The sequence below is a fragment of the Lithobates pipiens genome, unplaced genomic scaffold (assembly GCF_037356315.1).
Source record: "Lithobates pipiens isolate NorthernLeopardFrog02 unplaced genomic scaffold, aLitPip1_a1.2 Scaffold_19, whole genome shotgun sequence".
Taxonomy (NCBI): domain Eukaryota; kingdom Metazoa; phylum Chordata; class Amphibia; order Anura; family Ranidae; genus Lithobates; species Lithobates pipiens.
In genome coordinates this window covers 578,763,629-578,783,616 of record NW_027507764.1, presented here as the reverse complement: position 1 = coordinate 578,783,616, position 19,988 = coordinate 578,763,629, and the positions used below count along the sequence as shown (strand labels likewise).

General features: G+C 43.5%; 1 protein-coding gene across 7 annotated transcripts in view; it reads left to right on the top strand.

The window, feature by feature from the left end:
- Positions 1–19,988, top strand: part of LOC143997685 (cytochrome P450 2C3-like) — a 145,587-nt gene that overhangs the window by 71,016 nt on the left and 54,583 nt on the right. Inside the window, exon 1 of one of the 7 annotated variants that reach the window (XM_077493438.1) lies at positions 5,281–5,431. The exons of 3 other annotated variants lie outside the window; for them this stretch is intronic. In XM_077493438.1, coding sequence (XP_077349564.1) covers positions 5,430–5,431 — 2 coding nt within the window. In that variant the 5' untranslated portion in view covers positions 5,281–5,429. Of the gene's footprint in view, positions 1–5,280; positions 5,432–10,132; positions 10,224–18,564; positions 18,659–19,988 lie in introns of those variants that run through there. 3 more of the 7 variants (XM_077493443.1, XM_077493439.1, XM_077493437.1) reach the window with 3 other exon arrangements.

The window sequence follows — 19,988 nt, the reverse complement described above, 5'->3', positions numbered from 1 at the left end:
GTCAGTGTAGTGACGGCTGAACACCATCTATTTGATTGCATTACCGCCAGTTTAACGCCATATCGTTTTGTGTGCGTTACTGCCAGTTTAACGCCATCTACTTCTGTGTGTGTTACTGCCAGTTTAACGCCATATAGTTTTGTGCATTACTGCCAGTTTAACGCCATATAGTTCTGTGCGTCACTGTACGTTTGGCGCAGTATATTATAGTGTATCTGTGTAGTTTACTCAAATTAAAGTGCACCAAACACCTTTTTACATTGATTAAAGTGCATCTACGTACAGATTTCAACTTCTTCTTTACATTTGCTTATAAGCACCGCCCCCTCCCTTCCAGTAATATCTGGGGGGACAACAAGGAGAGGCAGACGTTCCCTTGGCACTTTTAAGGGGGCCAGCAAAAAATGTGTCCACATTACACAGGCAAAGGTGGACGTGGTAGTTGGTCCTCAGGCAGGGCATCATTTCCTCTGTTTATTGAGTTTGCCCTTGCTATCCAGCCACAGCATGCAGAGGAGGTGGTGGACTGGCTTACTAAACCTTCCACATCCTCCTCATCCTCTGTCACGCAAGCAGATAGAAGTGTGCAGCCCCCTGCAGTTGCCAGAGTGGATAAACTTGCCTCCTTGTCTACATCTATTCCTGCCATAGCCAGCCATAAGCCATTGAGGAGTCAGCTGAGGTATTTGACCACAACGTCAGCCACTTGCTCCTTGATTATGCCCAGCCATTACTGGATTCGGATGTTGGTTCTGTGGTTGAGGATGACAGGAACATGAGCCTAGAGAGAGGGAGGAACACTGGTAGACAAATTGGCATTCATGTTCCCCAAGCCGCAGCGTATTGTCAAGTTGTCTCCAGTGGTATTTATGAAGATGGAGGAGATGGAGATGAGAATGATGATGAGGTCACTGATGCGACTTTGGGTGCCAGATAGAGCAGAGGAGGAAACTGAAGGTGAGGTGGCACAACCCCAAGGAGGCCGACATCAAGAAAGAGTAGAGAGCAGCCACCCTATTCCATCACATTCTGCAGCTGTTATCTCCCGGCTCAATCCCCAAAGTTCAGCTGTCTGGGCCTTTTTCAGCACATTTGCAGCAGATCGCACTGTTGCTGTCTGCAAACTGTGTCCCAGGTACATCAAACGTGGCAAAAACACCAACCATTTGGGTACCACATGCTTAACAAGGCATTTAACGTATAACCACTCAGCCCGTTGGCCAGAGCACCTAAAATGTACACAAAAGGGGCACAAATCTGTCCCTCTTCCTCCTTCTCATCCTTCTCGTTACCCAATTCAGTCTGCACAGGGTGTCCCAGGTCCTAGCAGCACATCTGCCAGCAGCACACCACCAGCTGTAGACTGTAGCCCAAATTTCTCTGCCCCATCTTCTGCAGCAGAAAAAAATACAGTTCCTGCCACCCACATGCCCAGTGTCTAAATGCAAGCTTGTCAGCTGTTGGCTCTCCAACTTCTGCCTTTCAGCCTGGACGATTCTGCCCCCTTCTGTAATTCACACAATGTGCTGTACCACAATGGCAGGTTCCCAGTTGCTACTACTTTTCACGTAAGGCTGTACCATCTCTCATCATGTGGAAGGGAATGTTCTGGCATTGTTGGGCAAGGCAGTCAGCCGTAAAATCCACCTTACCGCTGACATGTGGTCCAGCAAGCCTGGACGGGGATGATGTATTTCGTTCACAGTACACTGGGTAACGCTGCTTGCAACTCGAAAGGATGCAGGACAGGGCTCAGAGCTGCAGTTTGTTGTGCCCCCACAACTCCATACAGCTGGTGGTGATGATGCCAGACCTTTGAGCTCTACCCCCTCCTCCTCCTCCTCCATCCGCCAGCTCCATGCCCTCCTCTGCAGAATTGTCCTATGAAAATCAGATACCCCCTAAGCATTCAAAGGGCTATTCCCAGAATCAAGCTAAGTTGCCATGCAGTGCTTCAGCTGTGTGTTTAGGGGACAGGAACCACACCGAAGCAGAGATTCTTGCAGCTCTGCAGGGACCGGCCCAGAGGTGGTTCACACCACGCCAGCTGGAGCATGAAATGGCGGTGTGCGATAATGGCTCAAACCTCCTGCCTGCCCTTAGACAGACAGGGAAAGTTGACACATGTGCGATGCCTGGCGCATGTGCTCAATTTTGAAGTGCAGTGTTTCCTAAATATGTACCCGGGGTTGCAATATGTGCTAAAGCTGGCCAGAAGAGCCGTCATTTCAAGCCGTCATACACAGCCAGTGCTCGGTTGGCTGAAATTCAGCATGAAATCCACCTGCCTGTAAACCGCCTGATTTGTGACATGCCCACCAGGTGGAACTCGACTTTGTCAATGCTGCAGCAGCTATATATGCAGCAGAGGGCTGTTACGAGTACCTGTGCGAATACGGCATAATGACAGGCTCAGGCCTCCTCCTGCTTTTTTCCCCACACCAATGGCTGATCATTAAGGATGCATGTACTGTATTGTCACCATTTGAGGAGGCACAAGGATGGTGAGACTTGACAGTGCATGCATCAGTGACACAATCCCTTTTGTGTTCCTGCTGGAGCAGACTCTGCATTATGGACAGGGCAATGGAGGCAGAGCAGCAGGAGGAAGTGGAGGACTTCCTTTCCTCTCAAGGCCCACTTTATCCAGACACCATCATTCCTATGTCACATAACACACAGGAAGAAGGGAGGAGGATGAGGAGGATTCTGGCACTTTCACAGGCCTCGTGTCAATCTGTAAGTGATGGCTTTCCAATCCCAGGGCCCTTTGGAGTAGTACATGGCTGGGAGGAGGAAGTTACAAATGCTGTTATCCTGAATGACCCCGAGGAGTCTGCTTCTCAAGCCTCAGCAAATTTGAGGCGCATAGGCAACCTCATGCTTCAAAGCCTGCGAAAGGACCCAAGAATGCGTGGCATAAAGGAGAAGGATGATTACTGGTTGGCAACCCTCCTTGACCACCGTTATAAGGGGAAAGTCGCAGAACTCATCCTGTCACCACGGAAAGCGCAGACGATAAAATCTCTTGAGGACGTGTTAAAGAGGATTTTATTTAACATTTTTCCTGACTCCAGTAGGTTACAGTGTCGTGGGAAACTTTGTTTTGAGTCTTCTTTTGGTCAAGAGAGGAGCGTTGGAGAAGGCATCCACCTAAGTGAGACATTTTAGATTTTTTTTTTTAGTCCTCACTGCCCAGGGCTGTCAGCCTCCGCATCCCATCAGCAGCATCTGCATCACATGGTGGATGATTACATCGGGGCCAAAATAGAGATGGAGAGCTTTCCAGCTGAAGACCCACTGACTTACTGGGTCACGAGAATAGACCACTGGCCAGAACTTTCCCAGTATGCTATTGAGTTGTTGAGCTGCCCTGCATCCAGCGTGCTTTCAGAACAAGCATTCAGTGCTGCAGGAGGTTTTGTTACTGATCATAGAACGTGTCTGTCCACAGACTCCGTGGACCGTTTGACTTTTATAAAAAATGAATCAGTCCTGGATTACCAGCTATGAAGCCCCTGTTGCCGATGTTGCTGATTAAGCCTTTTTGGGATGTGGAATCTCTGCAGGACTTCGAGGCTGCCTAGCTTTGGGGGTGTTCAATCATTTCATCTGGAAGAATGTTTTTGGTATAGGTTTTATGGGTACAATTAACACCCAAACACCAATTTTTCAGCACTTGTTTGACAGGTGCATATCATTGCAATTTTTTACAGCAAGGCCAATTCTTGCTTTCATCAAGATTACCTCTATAGGGTTAAGGTGGAAAGGCCACCGATACCCAAAGACCAATTTTTACACACCAGTTACTTCTATTCAAAGTCAAAGTGACACCAGAATGTATCCAAAATATCTCTACTCTTGTTCCCAGTGCACTACATTATGGCCACATCATACACAGTAGCTCCCCGGTTGTTGCTGAGCAAAATAAAGGCAGCTTGTAGGGAAAATGTAATTTTTTTTGGGCTTTATAAATGCAATTATTGCTGCAGCAGATTCTAGACATGGTAAAGATCTGCCACTTTACAGGTAGACTAAGGGGACCCCCAGGCACTATACTGGAATGAATGTTTCATTTTTAGGCTTTCACTTTAAAAATCAAAATATCACTGTTCATTTAAAAATTAAGTTTTCACAAACTTTTTTTATTTTTATTGATACATGTACCCCAGGGCAGGACTCGGACCCCTATAACCATTGTATGCTCAATTACTTGCATATAAGCCTTCAAAATGGGCACTTTTGATTTTTGAAATTCGGGTCCCACTGGCTTTAATGGGGTTCATTATTCTGGTCTGAACTTTCACGGTGTTCGGAAGTTCTGGTGCGAACCAAACGGGTCAGTTCGGCCCATCCCTAATGGTAGACTAGCCGTATACAAATAAAGCCAATGTTAAAGCGGTTCTCCACCTTAAAGTGGAAGTTCAGCTCATGTGCCACAATCGGCACCTTTCAGGGGGGAGGGGGGTGCAGATACCTGGATAATCCAGGTATCTGCACCCAATTCCGGGACAGACCGCCGCAGATGCCCCGCCCCCCCCCCCGTTTGTGTTCTGGGAAACACACAGTTCCCAGGACACAGCGGGGACCAGCAGAGACGCGCAGCGCGACTCGCGCATGCGCAGTAGGGAACCGGGCAGTGAAGCCGCAACGCTTCACTTCCCGATTCCCTGACAGAGGATGGCGGTGGGGACAGCAGAGAGACGAGCGATGTCCATTTATTAAAAGTCAGCAGCTGCAATATTTGTAGCTGCTGGCTTTTAATATTTTTTTAAAGGTGCAGAACCGCTTTGAGTCAATTCGGTGTGAATCCCAGACTGTATTTTAAGCAAAAAAGTCAGGCTGAAGGCATCGTATGGTCTTTTTTTTTTTTTTTTTTTTTTTAATTGGTGTGCATACTGTGTGTGTGTGTGTGTGTGTGTGTGTATATATATATATATATATAATTTTTTTTTTTTTTTTTGTTGCTTTTGCATGCATATTTGACCCCTTGTTCATGTTGGAAAGGTAGAAGAGTGCAATATATTCTATGATCACTTGTTAATGTCTTAAAGGTGGATCACATCAATTATGTTTAGAACCATTATGGAGGGAAGGTTTTATTTTTTCATTTGTAGTTGGTTAGCTCTGGAGGGAATTTGTGTAATTTGATCATCTATCATTATGTATAATATGACTTGGAACCTAGCTAACTAAGGAGTTAAGAGAAAAGGGGCGGAGGAGACAAAGGGCGTATTGTACGCAGAGGGTGACGTCTCATAGGTCACTCCCGAGAAAATCATCAGGGGACGAAACGCAATGAGTAGGCGGGGCTTGGGATGTAATCAAGTTAGGGAGAGATTTGTTTATCAGTCGCAGAAGACCAGGAGGACATAGATTATATGGGCTACATGCATGCTGATTAAAAAGTGCTGCTTGAGGACCCCCCAATGTGAGTTTTAATGCTTTTTTTTTAATACATAAAGCGTTGAAGGATTTTACATTATGCAGTTTTTCCTTGCTGTTCTTATGTTTAACTGAAAATCTTCCTAATGCAAAACTATTGGATTTATACCTGCAAATGCTTTTTGACCTTTGAATAGGGTTGTTGGCACAAAGGTAGATTGAAAAAATTGGCACATACTGTATTTAGTAATGAGTCAGAACTGATTCGGAGCACTTGCTGCATGAATCCTGCGGTATAAAAATACAATAAAAGTGGATTATGTTGTAACTCTGTTTGGGCGCTATAGCTATACCTGTGATTTTGCTTTTTCCACAGTTTGGTTTTATGTGTATATTTACAGTGTCTTGCAAAAGTATTTACCCCCCCCTTGACATTTTTAGTTTTTTTTTGTTGACTCACAACCTAGAATTAACATGGATTGTTTGAGGATTTGCATAATTTAATTTACAGAACATGGCTACAATTTTGAAGATTTTTTTTTTTTTATTGTGCCGCAAACAAAAAATAATACAAAATAACAGAAAACTATTATATAACTATTCACCCCCTCCCCCCCCCCAAAGTCAATACTTTGTAGAGTCACCTTTTGCGGCTATTACAGCTCCAAGTCGCTTTGGATAAGTCTCTGAGTCTTGCCACATCTTGCCACTGGGATTTTTGCCCATTCCTCCTCGCAAAACTGCTCCAGCTCCTTCAAGTTGGATGGTTTGCACTTGTGAACAGCAATCTTTAAGTCTGAGCACCGATTTTTAATTGGATTGAGGTCTGGGCTTTGACTAGGCCATTCCAACACATTTACATGTTTCACCTTAAACCATTCAAGTGTTGCTTTAGCAGTGTGTTTGGGGTCATTGTCCTGCTGGAAGGTGAACCTCCGTCCTAGCCTCAAATCACACACAGAGTGGTACAGGTTTTGCTCAAGAATATTCCTGTATTTAGCACCATCCATCTTTCCCTCAACTCTGACCAGTTTCCCAGTCCTGACTGCTGAAATACGTGCCTGCAGCATGATGCTTCCACCACCATGTTTCACAGTGGGAATGGTGTTCTTTGGGTGATGTGATGTGTTGGGTTTGCGCCAGACAGTGTTTTCTTTAATGGTCAAAAAGTTCAATTTTAATCTCATCATACATTTAATCTTCCTCCATACATTTTGGGAGTCTCCCACATGCCTTTTCACAAACTCAAATGTGCCATTTTGTTTTTTGCTGAAAGTAAGGTCTTTCTTCTGGCCACTCTGCCATAAAGCCCAACTCTATGGAGTGTACGACTTATTGTCGTCCTATGTACAGATACTCCAGTCTCTGCTGTGGAACTCTGCAGCTCCTCCAGGTTTACCTTAGGTCTCTGTGCTCCTCTCTGATTAATGCCGTCCTTGCCCGCTCCTTGAGTTTTGGTGTGCGGCCGTCTCTTGGCAGGTTTGCTGTTGTGCCATGTTCTTTCCATTTGGTTATGATAGATTTGATGGAGCTCCTAGGGATCATCAAAGATTTGGATATTTATTTATAACCTAAACCTGACTTGTACTTCTCAACAACATTGTCCCTTACTTGTTAGGAGAGTTCCTTGGTCTTCATGGCAGTGTGTGGTTAGTGGTGCCTCTTGCTTAGGTGTTGCAGCCTCTGGGGCCTTTCAAAAAGGTGTGTGTATATGTAATGACAGGTCATGTGACACTTAGATTGCACACAGGTGGACATCATTCCACTAATTATGTAAATTCTGAAGGTAATTGGTTTCACCAGAGCTTTTTATGGGCTTCATAACAAAGGGGGTGAATGCATACACACATGCCAATTATCAGTCTTTTTATTTCTGAAAAATAGTTTTATGTATATATTTTTCTAATTTTACTTCCCCAACTTAGACTATTGTGTTCTGTTCTGATCCATCACATATAATTCAGATTAAAAAAAACATTGAACTAAAGGCTGTAATGTAACAAAATGGGTAAAAAGCCAAGGGGGGGGGGGGGGAGAATACTTTTGCAAGGCACCATATATCAAAGGGTGCAATTTAACATTTATTTGTCACTTCTATATTGGGCTGAACCTATTGTGATATAATATAGCAGGGCAAGACCTAGAGTGCACACAGACCGAAAAGCATTGCTCCACTACTACCGCATTCAGTGGTGTCTGGTGGCAATTTGTTTTTGGGGGGGGGGGGTGGCAACCCACGCATTACAGCCGCCTTCTGTCAAGTTGGACGGTCAGTGCACTTACCCCATCAATGAGGGGCAATTACAGGTGGCTTCCCCTGCATTCCTTTTGTGGGCATCATGAGCAGCTTCTCCTTCCCCTGCTCGGTGGCTTCCGTCTCCTCGCTTCTCCTCGACAGCCAAAACCACTTCTTTATTGGCATAGAGGAGATTGTGTGAGAACAGTGAATATTCATTGAGAATAGAACATGAAATGCCGACAGCTCTGGAAATTCTTCTGTAATCTATTATTATAACATGACTCTTAAAAGGTGACAACTGACGCGTTTCAGCACTAAGCCTTGTTCACAGCACAGTCACCATAGAAAAATACAACATATAAATAAAAATAAAAAGCAGACAAATCCCCTGCATAGACGTTTGAAATGTTTTGATACATTAGAGCAGGGATATGCAATTAGCGGACCTCCAGCTGTTGCAGAACTACAAGTCCCATGAGGCATAACAAGATTCTTAGAGCCACAAGCATGACACCCAGAGGCAATGGCATGATGGGACTTGTAGTTTAGCAACAGCTGGAGGTCCGCTAATTGCATATCCCTGCATTAGAGAGTCCCTTGTCTGATGGATAAGATGCTCCATGGTAATGTTCTCCTATCTGTGTTCTCAATGGTCTTGTGGTGCACCCAACATACTGTAGATTGCAGGAAGTGCACTCTACTGAATAGACCACATTATTAGTACCACAATTAATGTAATCACAGATTGTGAGCTCTTTACCTGTGGAGCACGATTTAATGATTTTTATTTTTAAACTATGTGGTTTCTTATACTGATCCATGTTTACTTTTTCTTTTCTTTCTCAGTGATTCATGTTGCGATATGTCTTGCCTGTTATCACTTCCTGAGAAACATGCACCTGCAGCGGTGTTCTCCCTTATCCTTCAATTACTGACATCATCTAATTAGTGGGAGTGACATGCATTATTCTTTTATTTTTTTGCACTATTTATATGTTGTATTATACTATGGGGGCACTGCTGTGAACAAAGCTAAGCGACGAAACGCGCCAGTGGTCACATTTTAATGGTCATGTTATAATAAAAGATTACAGAAGAATTTCCAGAGTTGCCGGCATTTTGTTTTTTTTATTCTCAAGTATCTCAGTTGGATGGAAGGAGGACATCCCAAGCCTGAGCACCTGGAGTAGGTGTGTCGGTCTTCTCTTATCTCTCACCAGAGGCTTCACAGTTAGAGCTTCTCTTGCATGCAGTGAATATTCGTTGGCTGTTCTTACGCACCTGGGTGGGCTCTGAGCACATTCACCCTATTTTGAAGCATATGGCTCTAATTGGTGCTTCAAAAAAACACCCACCCCCACATTGGAATCCATGTGCCCGGCGTCCTGAAAGGGGCCAGATGCATGGATGGGGGGTGGTCCTGTTCTCCCTTAATGGATGGGCCTCCCCTAACCGCATTGCTCCTAACACCTATATTCTCATTCTTTCCATTTATAGTTCCCTGGAATTCTCAAATTAAATCTATAGGTCAGTGTGGATGCTGAGCCTGAGTGATAAGAGCTATGCAGCCAGCTGCAGGTTTGATGGACTGATATACAGGGCTGCTGTTAGAAATCACAGGGTCCCATAAAGCCTACTTGGCAGGCCCCCTCCCCTGGCTGAAAGTGACTGAGGACATAGATTTATTAGTCCCTTTCTCTGCAGCTTCAGCTACACAGAAGAATAAATAGGAGACTTTCTACTCACTCACAAACTGAAGTATAGTAAACACAGTTCACTATGTTTCAGTGGTGGATGGACACAGGATTGGTTGGTACCGATCACTCACTATGTTCATTCAGAAAAGGAAGGGGCCAGTAAATGCCATATTTACCGCCCCCTTTTCCCGCTCTCCAGCCTGAAACATCCCCCTGTGTGCCCATAGCAGTTGCCGATGTGAGAAGAGGCGATGGAAACCGGAAGTGCTGTGCAGAAAAGGGGCGCAGGGGCCTGGACAGCAGATGGTAGGGGCACATTTGCTATAACCATTATATGCTCAATTACTTGCATATAAGCCTTCAAAATGGGCACTTTTGATTTTTGAAATTCGGGTCCCATTGACTTTAATGGGGTTTATTATTCTGGTCTGAACTTTCGCGGTGTTCGGAAGTTCTGGTGCAAACCAAACAGGGGTCAGTTCGGCCCATCCCTAATGGTAGACTAGCTGTATACAAATAAAGCCAATGTTAAAGCGGTTCTCCACCCTAAAGTGGAAGTTCCGCTTTATTTTTTCATTTGTAGTTGGTTAGCTCTGGAGGGAATTTATGTAATTTGATCATCTATCATTATGTATAATATGACTTGGAACCTAGCTAATTAAAGAGTTAAGAGAAAAGGGGCGGAGGAGACAAAGGGCGTATTGTACGCAGAGGGTGACGTCTCATGGGTCACTCCCGAGAAAATCATCAGGGGACGAAACACAATGAGTAGGCGGGGCTTGGGATGTAATTAAGTTAGGGAGAGATTAGTTTAGTTTATCAGTCACAGAAGACCAGGAGGACATCGATTATATGGGCTACATGCATGCAGATTAAAAAGTGCTGCTTGAGGACCCCCCAATGTGAGTTTGAATGCTTTTTTTTTTTAATACATAAAGCGTTGAAGGATTTTACATTATGCACTTTTTCCTTGCTGTTCTTATGTTTAACTGCAAATGTTCCTAATGCAAAACTATTGGATTTATACCTGCAAATGCTTTTTGATCTTTGAATAGGGTTGTTGGCACAAAGGTAGATTGAAAAAAATTGGCACATACTGTATTTAGTAATGAGTCAGAACTGATTCGGAGCACTTGCTGCATGAATCCTGCGGTATAAAAATACAATAAAAGTGGATTATGTTGTAACTCTGGGCGCTATAGCTATACCTCTGTGTTTGCTTTTTCCACAGTTTGGTTTTATGTGTATATTTACAGTGTCTTGCAAAAGTATTTACCCCCCCTTGGCCTTTTTCATTTTTTTTGTTGACTCACAACCTAGAATTAATATGGATTGTTTGAGGATTTGCATAATTTAATTTACAGAACATGGCCACAATTTTGAAGATTTTTTTTTTTTATTGTGCCACAAACAAAAAATAATACAAAATAACAGAAAACTATTATATAACTATTCACCCCCCCCCCCTAAAGTCAATACTTTGTAGAGCCATATTTTGCGGCTATTACAGCTACAAGTCACTTTGGATAAGTCTCTGAGTCTTGCCACATCTTGCCACTGGGATTTTTGCCCATTCCTCCTCGCAAAACTGCTTCAGCTCCTTCAAGTTGGATGGTTTGCACTTGTGAACAGCAATCTTTAGCACAGATTTTTATTGGATTGAGGCCTGGGCTTTGACTAGGCCATTCCAACACGTTTCCCCTTGATCCCTTCAAGTGTCGCTTTAGCAGTGTGTTTGGGGTCATTGTCCTGCTGGAAGGTGAACCTCCGTCCTAGCTTCAAATCACACACAGAGTGCTACAGGTTTTGCTCAAGAATATCCCTGGATTTATCACCATCCATCTTTCCATCAACTCTGACCAGTTTCCCAGTCCCGACTGCTGAAATACATCCCCACAACATGATGCTGCCACCACCATGTTTTACAGTGGGGATGGTGTTCTTTGGGTGATGTGATGTGTTGGGTTTGCGCCAGACATAGCGTTTTCTTTGATGTCCAAAAAGTTCAATTTTAATCTCATCAGACCAGAGCACCTTCCTCCATACATCAGACCAGAGCACCTTCCTCCATACATTTTGGGAGTCTCCCACATGCCTTTTCACGAACTCAAAACGTGCCGTTTTGTTTTTTTTGCTGAAAGTAATGTCTTTCTTCTGGCCACTCTGCCATAAAGCCCAACTCTGTGGAGCGTACGGCTTATTGTCGTCCTATGTACAGATACGCCAGTCTCTGCTGTGGAACTCTGCAGCAACTTCGGTGTTACCTTAGGTCTCTGTGCTCCTCTCTGATTAATGCCCTCCTTGCCCGGTCCATGAGTTTTGGTGTACGGCCGTCTCTTGGCAGGTTTGCTGTTGAGCCATGTTCTTTCCATTTGGTTATGATAGATTTGATGGTGCTCCTAGGGATCATCAAAGATTTGTATATTTATTTATAACCTAACCCTGACTTGTACTTCTCAACAACATTGTCCCTTACTTGTTTGGAGAGTTCCTTGGTCTTCATGGCAGTGTGTGGTTAGTGGTGCCTCTTGCTTAGGTGTTGCAGCCTCTGGGGCCTTTCAAAAAGGTGTGTGTCTATGTAATGACAGGTCATGTGACACTTAGATTGCACATATGTGGCCATCGTTCCACTAATTATGTAAATTCTGAAGGTAATTGGTTTCACCAGAGTTTTTTATGGGCTTCATAACAAAGGGGGTGAATACATATGCACATGCCAATTATCAGTCTTTTATTTCTGAAAAATAGTTTTATGTATATATTTTTCTAATTTTACTTCACCAACAAGACTATTGTGTTCTGATCCATCACATATAATTTGGATTAAAAAAACATTGAACTAAAGGCTGTAATGTAACAAAATGGGTATAAAGCCAAGGGGGGGTGAATACTTTTGCAAGGCACTGTATATCAGAGGGTGCAATTTAACTTTCTTTGTTACTTTTATATTGGGCTGAACCTATTGTGATATAATATAGCAGAGCAAGACCTAGAGTGCACACAGACCGAAAAGCATTGCTCCACTACTACCGCATTCAGTGGTGTCTGGTGACAATTTGTTTTGGGGGGGGGGAGGGGGCGGGCAAACCACGCATTACAGCCGCCTCCTGTCAAGTTGGACGGTCAGTGCACTTACCCCATCCATGGGGGGCAATTACGGGTGGCTTCCCCTGCATTCCTTTGTGGGAATCATGAGCAGCTTCCCTCTCCTCCCTTCTCCTCGATGGCCAAAACCACTTCTTTATTGGCATAGAGGAGATTGTGTGAGAACAGTGAATATTCATTGAGAATAGAACATGAAATGCTGACAGCTCTGGAAATTCTTCTGTAATCTATTATAACATGATTCTTAATGTGAGACTGACGCGTTTCAGCACTAATCCTTGTTCACAGCACAGTCACCATAGAAAAATACAACATATAAATAAAAAGAAAAAGCAGACAAATCCCCTGCATAGAGATGTTTGAAATGTTTTGATACATTAGAGAGTCCCTTGTCTGATGGATAAGATGCTCCATGGTAATGTTCTCCTATCCGTGTTCTCAATGGTCTTTTGGTGCACCCTACATATTGTAGATTGCAGGAAATGCACTCTACTGAATAGACCACGTTATTAGTACCACAATTAATGTAATCACAGATTGTGAGCTCTTTACCTGTGGAGCACGATTTAATGAATTTTTTTTTTTATCTTTTTAACCACTACAGCCCCGGACCAATAAACACCTTAACCACTTCCCGACCAGCGCACGACGATGTACATCGACAGCATGGCACGGGCAGGCATATTGGCGTACATGTACGTCCAATATTCGTTGCCGCCGTGCCATCGGGAGCGCGCCGGCGCGCTCCCGCGCTGGTCGGGACCTCCGTGAGTCCGGTCGCGGGACCCGCTGACTCGATCGCCGCGGGCATCCCCGCGATCGTCTCACGGAGCGGCGGAATGGAGGAAATGCTGTATAAACAACATTTTCTCATTCTGCCTAGCAACTAGTGACGCTGATCTCTGCTCCATGTGATTGGAGCAGAGATCAGTGTACACTAAATGAAAGCCCAACCCCCCCACAGTTAGTAACACACCCCTAGGAACACTTAACCCCTACACTGCCACCCACAGGTTAACCCTTTCACTGCCAGTGTCATTTACACAGGAATCACTGCATTTATATAGCAGTGATTACTGTATAAATGACAATGGTCCCAAAAATGTGTCAAAAATGTCCGATGGGTCCCCGACAATGTCGCAGTCACAATAAAAATCGCAGATCGCCGCCATTACTAGTAAAAAAAAAAAATAATAAAAAATTATTAATAAAAATGCTATAAAACTATCCCTATTTTGTAAACGCTATAACTTTTGCGCAAACCAATCAATAATCGCTTATTGCGATTTTTTTTTTTAACCAAAAATATGTAGAAGAATACGTATCGGCCTAAATTGAGGGAAAAAAATGTTTTTTTATATATTTTTGGGGGATATTTATTATAACAAAAAGTAAAAAATAATGCGTTTTTTTCAAAATTGTCGCTCTATTTTTGTTTATAGCGCAAAAAATAAAAACCGCAGGGGTGATCAAATACCACCAAAAGAAAGCTCTATTTGTGGGAAAAAAGGACGTCAATTTTGTTTGGGAGCCACGTCGCACGACCGCGCAATTGTCAGTTAAAGCGACGCAGTGCCGAATCGCAAAAAGTGGTCTGGTCTTTGACCAGCAAATTGGTCCGGTCTGAAAGTGGTTAAGGACCAGAGGTCTTTTTCCGATTTCGCACTGCGCTGTTTTAACTGGTAATTGCGCGGTCATGCAATATTGCACCCAAACGAAATTTGCGTCCTTTTCTTCCCACAAATAGAGCTTTCTTTTGATGGTATTTGATTGCCTCTGCGATTTTTATTTTTTGCGATATAAATGGAAAGAGCGAAAATTTTGAAAAAAAAATATATTTTCTTCTTTTTGTTATAAGAAAAATCGAATAAACTAAATTTGTCATACATTGAGGGCAAAATGTATTCAGCCACATGTCTTTAGTAAAAAAAATGTCAATAAGCGTATATTTTTTGGTTTTCGCAAAAGTTTTATAGCGTCTACAAACTAGAGTACATTTTCTGGAATTTACACAGCTTTTAATTTATGACTGCCGATCTCATTTCTTGAGGTGCTAAAATGGCAGGGCAGTACAAACCCCCCCCCCAAATGACCCCATTTTGGAAAGTAGACACCCCAAGGAAATTGCTGATGGGTATGTTGAGCCCATTGAATATTTTTTTTTTTTTCCTAAGGGATTGAATAATGACAAAAAAAAAAAAATTTACAAAAAGTTGTCACTAAATGATATATTGCTCACACATGCCATAGTTATATGTGGAATTGCACCCCAAAATATATTCCGCTACTTCTCCCAAGTATGGGGATACCACATGTGTGGGACTTTTTGGGAGTCTAGTCGCTCACGGCACCCCGAAAACCAATCGCCACCTTCAGGATTTCTAAGGGTGCAAATTTTTGATTTCACTCCTCACTACCTATCAGTTTCGAAGGCCATAAAATGCCAAAATAGCACAAAACCCCCCCCAAATGACCCCATTTTGGAAAGTAAACACCCCAAGCTATTTACTGAGAGGCATGTTGAGTCCATGGAATATTTTATATTTTGCCACAAGTTGCGGGAATATTACAAACTTTTTTTTTTTTTTTTTTTGCACAAAGTTGTCACTAAATGATATATTGCTCACACATGCTATGGGCATATGTGAAATGACACCCCAAAATACATTCTGCTGCTTCTCCTGAGTACAGGAATACCACATGTGTGGGACTTTTTGGGAGCCTAGCCACGTACGGGACCCCGAAATCCAAGCACCGCCTTCAGGATTTCTAAGGGCATACATTTTTTATTTTACTCCTCACTACCTATCACAGTTTTGAAGGCCATAAAATGCCAAGATGGCACAATAACCCCCCCAAATGACCCCATTTTGGAAAGTAGACACCAAAAGCTATTTGCTGAGGGCCATGTTGAGACTATTGAATATTTATTTTATTTTTTTTGTCCCAAGGGATTGAATAATGACAAAAAATAAAAAATTTTTTTTTTTTTTTTTACAAAAAGTTGTCACTAAATGATATATTGCTCACACATGCCATGGTTATATGTGGAATTGCATCTCAAAATATATTCCGCTACTTCTCCCGAGTATGCGGATACCACATGTGGGGGACTTTTTGGGAGCCTAGCCACGTACGGGACCCCGAAAACCAAGCACTGCCTTCCGGATTTAAATATAAAATGCTACCAAAGAAACTGTTAGCGATCGCAGGGATCAGGCCTGACTCTGCGATCGCTGCAGTTATGTGTTTAGTGTTTTGTTAATGACAGTGATCGATCGATACTGTACGTGGGCTGGGCAGAGGGGCAAAACGCAGGTGCTAGCAGGTATCTGGGCTGATCCCGCTAACAATGCGTTTTTTTGGAACCCTAAACTGCTGGGGACGCTAGTATGCGTGTGGGTGTTAGCGGTACTGGCACTAACCTAGCGCTGCCTGGGGCGACGCAGACCCTGACCCTAAAACTTAATTGATATCACCCGCCGGGTGATCAGGGGGTTAAACCTTTATTGGGTAATAAATGGTGGGTGCCCTGATGCTATAAAAAGCAAACTAACCAGAGTCACCCGTAACACTTATACGGTGATCAGTGGTGAAAGGGTTAACTAGGGGCAATCAGGGGGTTCAAATTTTTTTTAGGTAGTATATGGGGGTCCCTGGCGCTATATAAAAACCTGACGGGGAACCTAAATAACTAACTGGCTAACCAGCGTCACCAGTTACACTTATACTGGGATTGCTGGTGAAAGGGTTAACTAGGGGCAATCAGGGGGTTAAAACCATTATTGGGTAGTATATCGGGGTACCTAGCGCTATAAAAACCTGGCGGTGAACCTAAAAACAAAAATAGCTACCTAGCGACAGTAGCGACACTAATGCAGCGATCAGAAAAATGATCGCTTAGTGACACTGGCAAAAGGGGGTTAAATCTTTATTGGGGGGTGATAGGGGGCTACCCTGGACCTAACACTAACTGCCCTGACAGTTTTTACTGTTGCAACTGACACTGAATGCAGTGATCAGTAAAGAAATGATCAATGTAATCAGTGACACTGTGACTGGGGGGGGGGTCGGGGGGGGGGGTTTGTGTGCCTGGTGTGTACCTACATGTCAGTGTAGTGTTGGTGCACACTTACTTTTAGTCTTCTCCTCGTAGTCCGGTCAAAAAGACCGCCCCGAGGAGAATGACATCACTTCCTCCTTCCTGTGTAAACAATACACAGTGGGAGGAAGCTTCTCATTGGCCAGGAGCGATCCAGAGGGGGTGGCTGGAAACCAACGGCCATCCCCTCATCACGGATCGCTCCTGGAGCGAACCGGACTGCCGTATCCAGCGGGAGGGGGTCCGATCGGACCCCCCACCCGCTGGAAGGCAGGCACGTACATGTACGTGCTTGTGCCTGCCTGTGCCATTGCGATGACGTACAATGGCAATACGGCGGTCCTTAAGTGGTTAAACTATGTGGTTTCTTATACTGATCCGTGTTTACTTTTTCTTTTCTTTCTCAGTGATTCATGTTACGATATGTCTTGCCTATTATCACTTCCTGAGAAACATGTACCTGCAGCGGTGTTCTCGCTTATCCTTCAATTACTGACATCTAATTAGTGGGAGTGACATGCATTATCCTTTTATTTTTTTGCACTATTTATATGTTATTATACTATGGGGACACTGCTGTGAACAAAGCTAAGTGACGAAACGCGTCAGCGGTCACATTTTAATGGTCATGTTATAATAAAAGATTACAGAAGAATTTCCAGAGTTGCCGGCATTTCGTTTTTTTATTCTCAAGTATCTCAGTTGGATGGAAGGAGGACATCCCAAGCTTGAGCACCTGGAGTAGGTGTGTCAGTCTTCACAGTTAGCTTCTCTTGCATGCAGTGAATATTCGTTGGCTGTTCTTCTGCACCTGGGTGGGCTCTGAGCACATTCACCCTATTTTGAAGCGTATGGCTCTAATTGGTGCTTCAAAAAAACACCCACCCCCACATTGGAATCCATGTGCCCGGCGTCCTGAAAGGGGCCAGATGCATGGATGGGGGGGTGGTCCTGTTCTCCCTTAATGGATGGGCCTCCCCTAACCGCATTGCTCCTAACACCTATATTCTCATTCTTTCCATTTATAGTTCCCTGGAATTCTCAAATTAAATCTATAGGTCAGTGTGGATGCTGAGCCTGAGTGATAAGAGCTATGCAGCCAGCTGCAGGTTTGATGGACTGATATACAGGGCTGCTGTTAGAAATCACAGGGTCCCATAAAGCCTACTTGGCAGGCCCCCTCCCCTGGCTGAAAGTGACTGAGGACATAGATTTATTAGTCCCTTTCTCTGCAGCTTCAGCTACACAGAAGAATAAATAGGAGACTTTCTACTCACTCACAAACTGAAGTATAGTAAACACAGTTCACTATGTTTCAGTGGTGGATGGACACAGGATTGGTTGGTACCAATCACTCACTATGTTCATTCAGAAAAGGAAGGGGCCAGTAAATGCCATATTTACCGGCCCCTTTCCCCGCTCTCCAGCCTGAAACATCCCCCTGTGTGCCCATAGCACTTGCCGATGCGAGAAGAGGCGATGGAAACCGGAAGTGCTGTGCAATAAAGGGGTGCAGGGGCCTGGACAGCAGATGGTAGGGGCACATTTGCTATAACCATTGTATGCTCAATTACTTGCATATAAGCCTTCAAAATGGGCACTTTTGATTTTTGAAATTTGGGTCCCATTGACTTTAATGGGGTTCATTATTCTGGTCTGAACTTTCGCGGTGTTCGGAAGTTCTTGTTGCGAACCGAACAGGGGTCAGTTCGGCCCATCCCTAATGGTAGACTAGCCGGATACAAATAAAGCCAATGTTAAAGCGGTTCTCCACTCTAAAGTGGAAGTTCCGCTTTATTTTTCATTTGTAGTTGGTTAGCTCTGGAGGGAATTTATGTAATTTGATCATCTATCATTATGTATAATATGACTTGGAACCTAGCTAACTAAAGAGTTAAGAGAAAAGGGGCGGAGGAGACAAAGGGCGTATTGTACGCAGAGGGTGACGTCTCATGGGTCACTCCCGAGAAAATCATCAGGGGACGAAACACAATGAGTAGGCGGGGCTTGGGATGTAATTAAGTTAGGGAGAGATTAGTTTAGTTTATCAGTCACAGAAGACCAGGAGGGCATCGATTATATGGGCTACATGCATGCAGATTAAAAAGTGCTGCTTGAGGACCCCCCAATGTGAGTTTGAATGCTTTTTTTTTTAATACATAAAGCGTTGAAGGATTTTACATTATGCAGTTTTTCCTTGCTGTTCTTATGTTTAACTGCAAATCTTCCTAATGCAAAACTATTGGATTTATACCTGCAAATGCTTTTTGACCTTTGAATAGGGTTGTTGGCACAAAGGTAGATTGAAAAAAATTGGCACATACTGTATTTAGTAATGAGTCAGAACTGATTCGGAACACTTGCTGCATGAATCCTGCGGTATAAAAATACAATAAAAGTGGATTATGTTGTAACTCTGTTTGGGCGCTATAGCTATACCTGTGATTTTGCTTTTTCCACAGTTTGGTTTTATGTGTATATTTACAGTGTCTTGCAAAAGTATTTATTTTTTAGTTTTTTTTTTGTTGACTCACAACCTGGAATTAACATGGATTGTTTGAGGATTTGCATAATTTAATTTACAGAACATGGCCACAATTTTGAAGATTTTTTTTTTTAATTGTGCTGCACAAAACAAAAAATAATACAAAATAACAGAAAACTATTATATAACTATTCACCCCCCCCCAAAGTCAATACTTTTTAGAGCCACCTTTTGCGGCTATTACAGCTCCAAGTCGCTTTGGATAAGTCTCTGAGTCTTGCCACATCTTGCCACTGGGATTTTTGCCCATTCCTCCTTGCAAAACTGCTCCAGCTCCTTCAAGTTGGATGGTTTGCACTTGTGAACAGCAATCTTTAAGTCTGAGCACAGATTTTTAATTGGATTAAGGTCTGGGCTTTGACTAGGCCATTCCAACACATTTACATGTTTCCCCTTAAACCATTCAAGTGTTGCTTTAGCAGTGTGTTTGGGGTCATTGTCCTGCTGGAAGGTGAACCTCCGTCCTAGCCTCAAATCACACACAGAGTGCTACAGGTTTTCCTCAAGTATATTCCTGTATTTAGCACCATCCATCTTTCCATCAACTCTGACCAGTTTCCCAGTCCTGACTGCTGAAATACATGCCTGTAGCATGATGCTTCCACCACCATGTTTCACAGTGGGGATGGTGTTCTTCGGGTGATGTGATGTGTTGGGTTTGCGCCAGACAGTGTTTTCTTTAATGGTCAAAAAGTTCAATACTAATCTCATCAGACCAGAGCACCTTCCTCCATACATTTTGGGAGTCTCCCACATGCCTTTTCACAAACTCAAATGCGCCATTTTGTTTTTTGCTGAAAGTAATGGCTTTCTTCTGGCTACTCTGCCATAAAGCCAACTCTATGGAGCGTACGGCTTATTGTCGTGCTATGTACAGATACTCCAGTCTCTGCTGTGGAACTCTGCAGCTCCTCC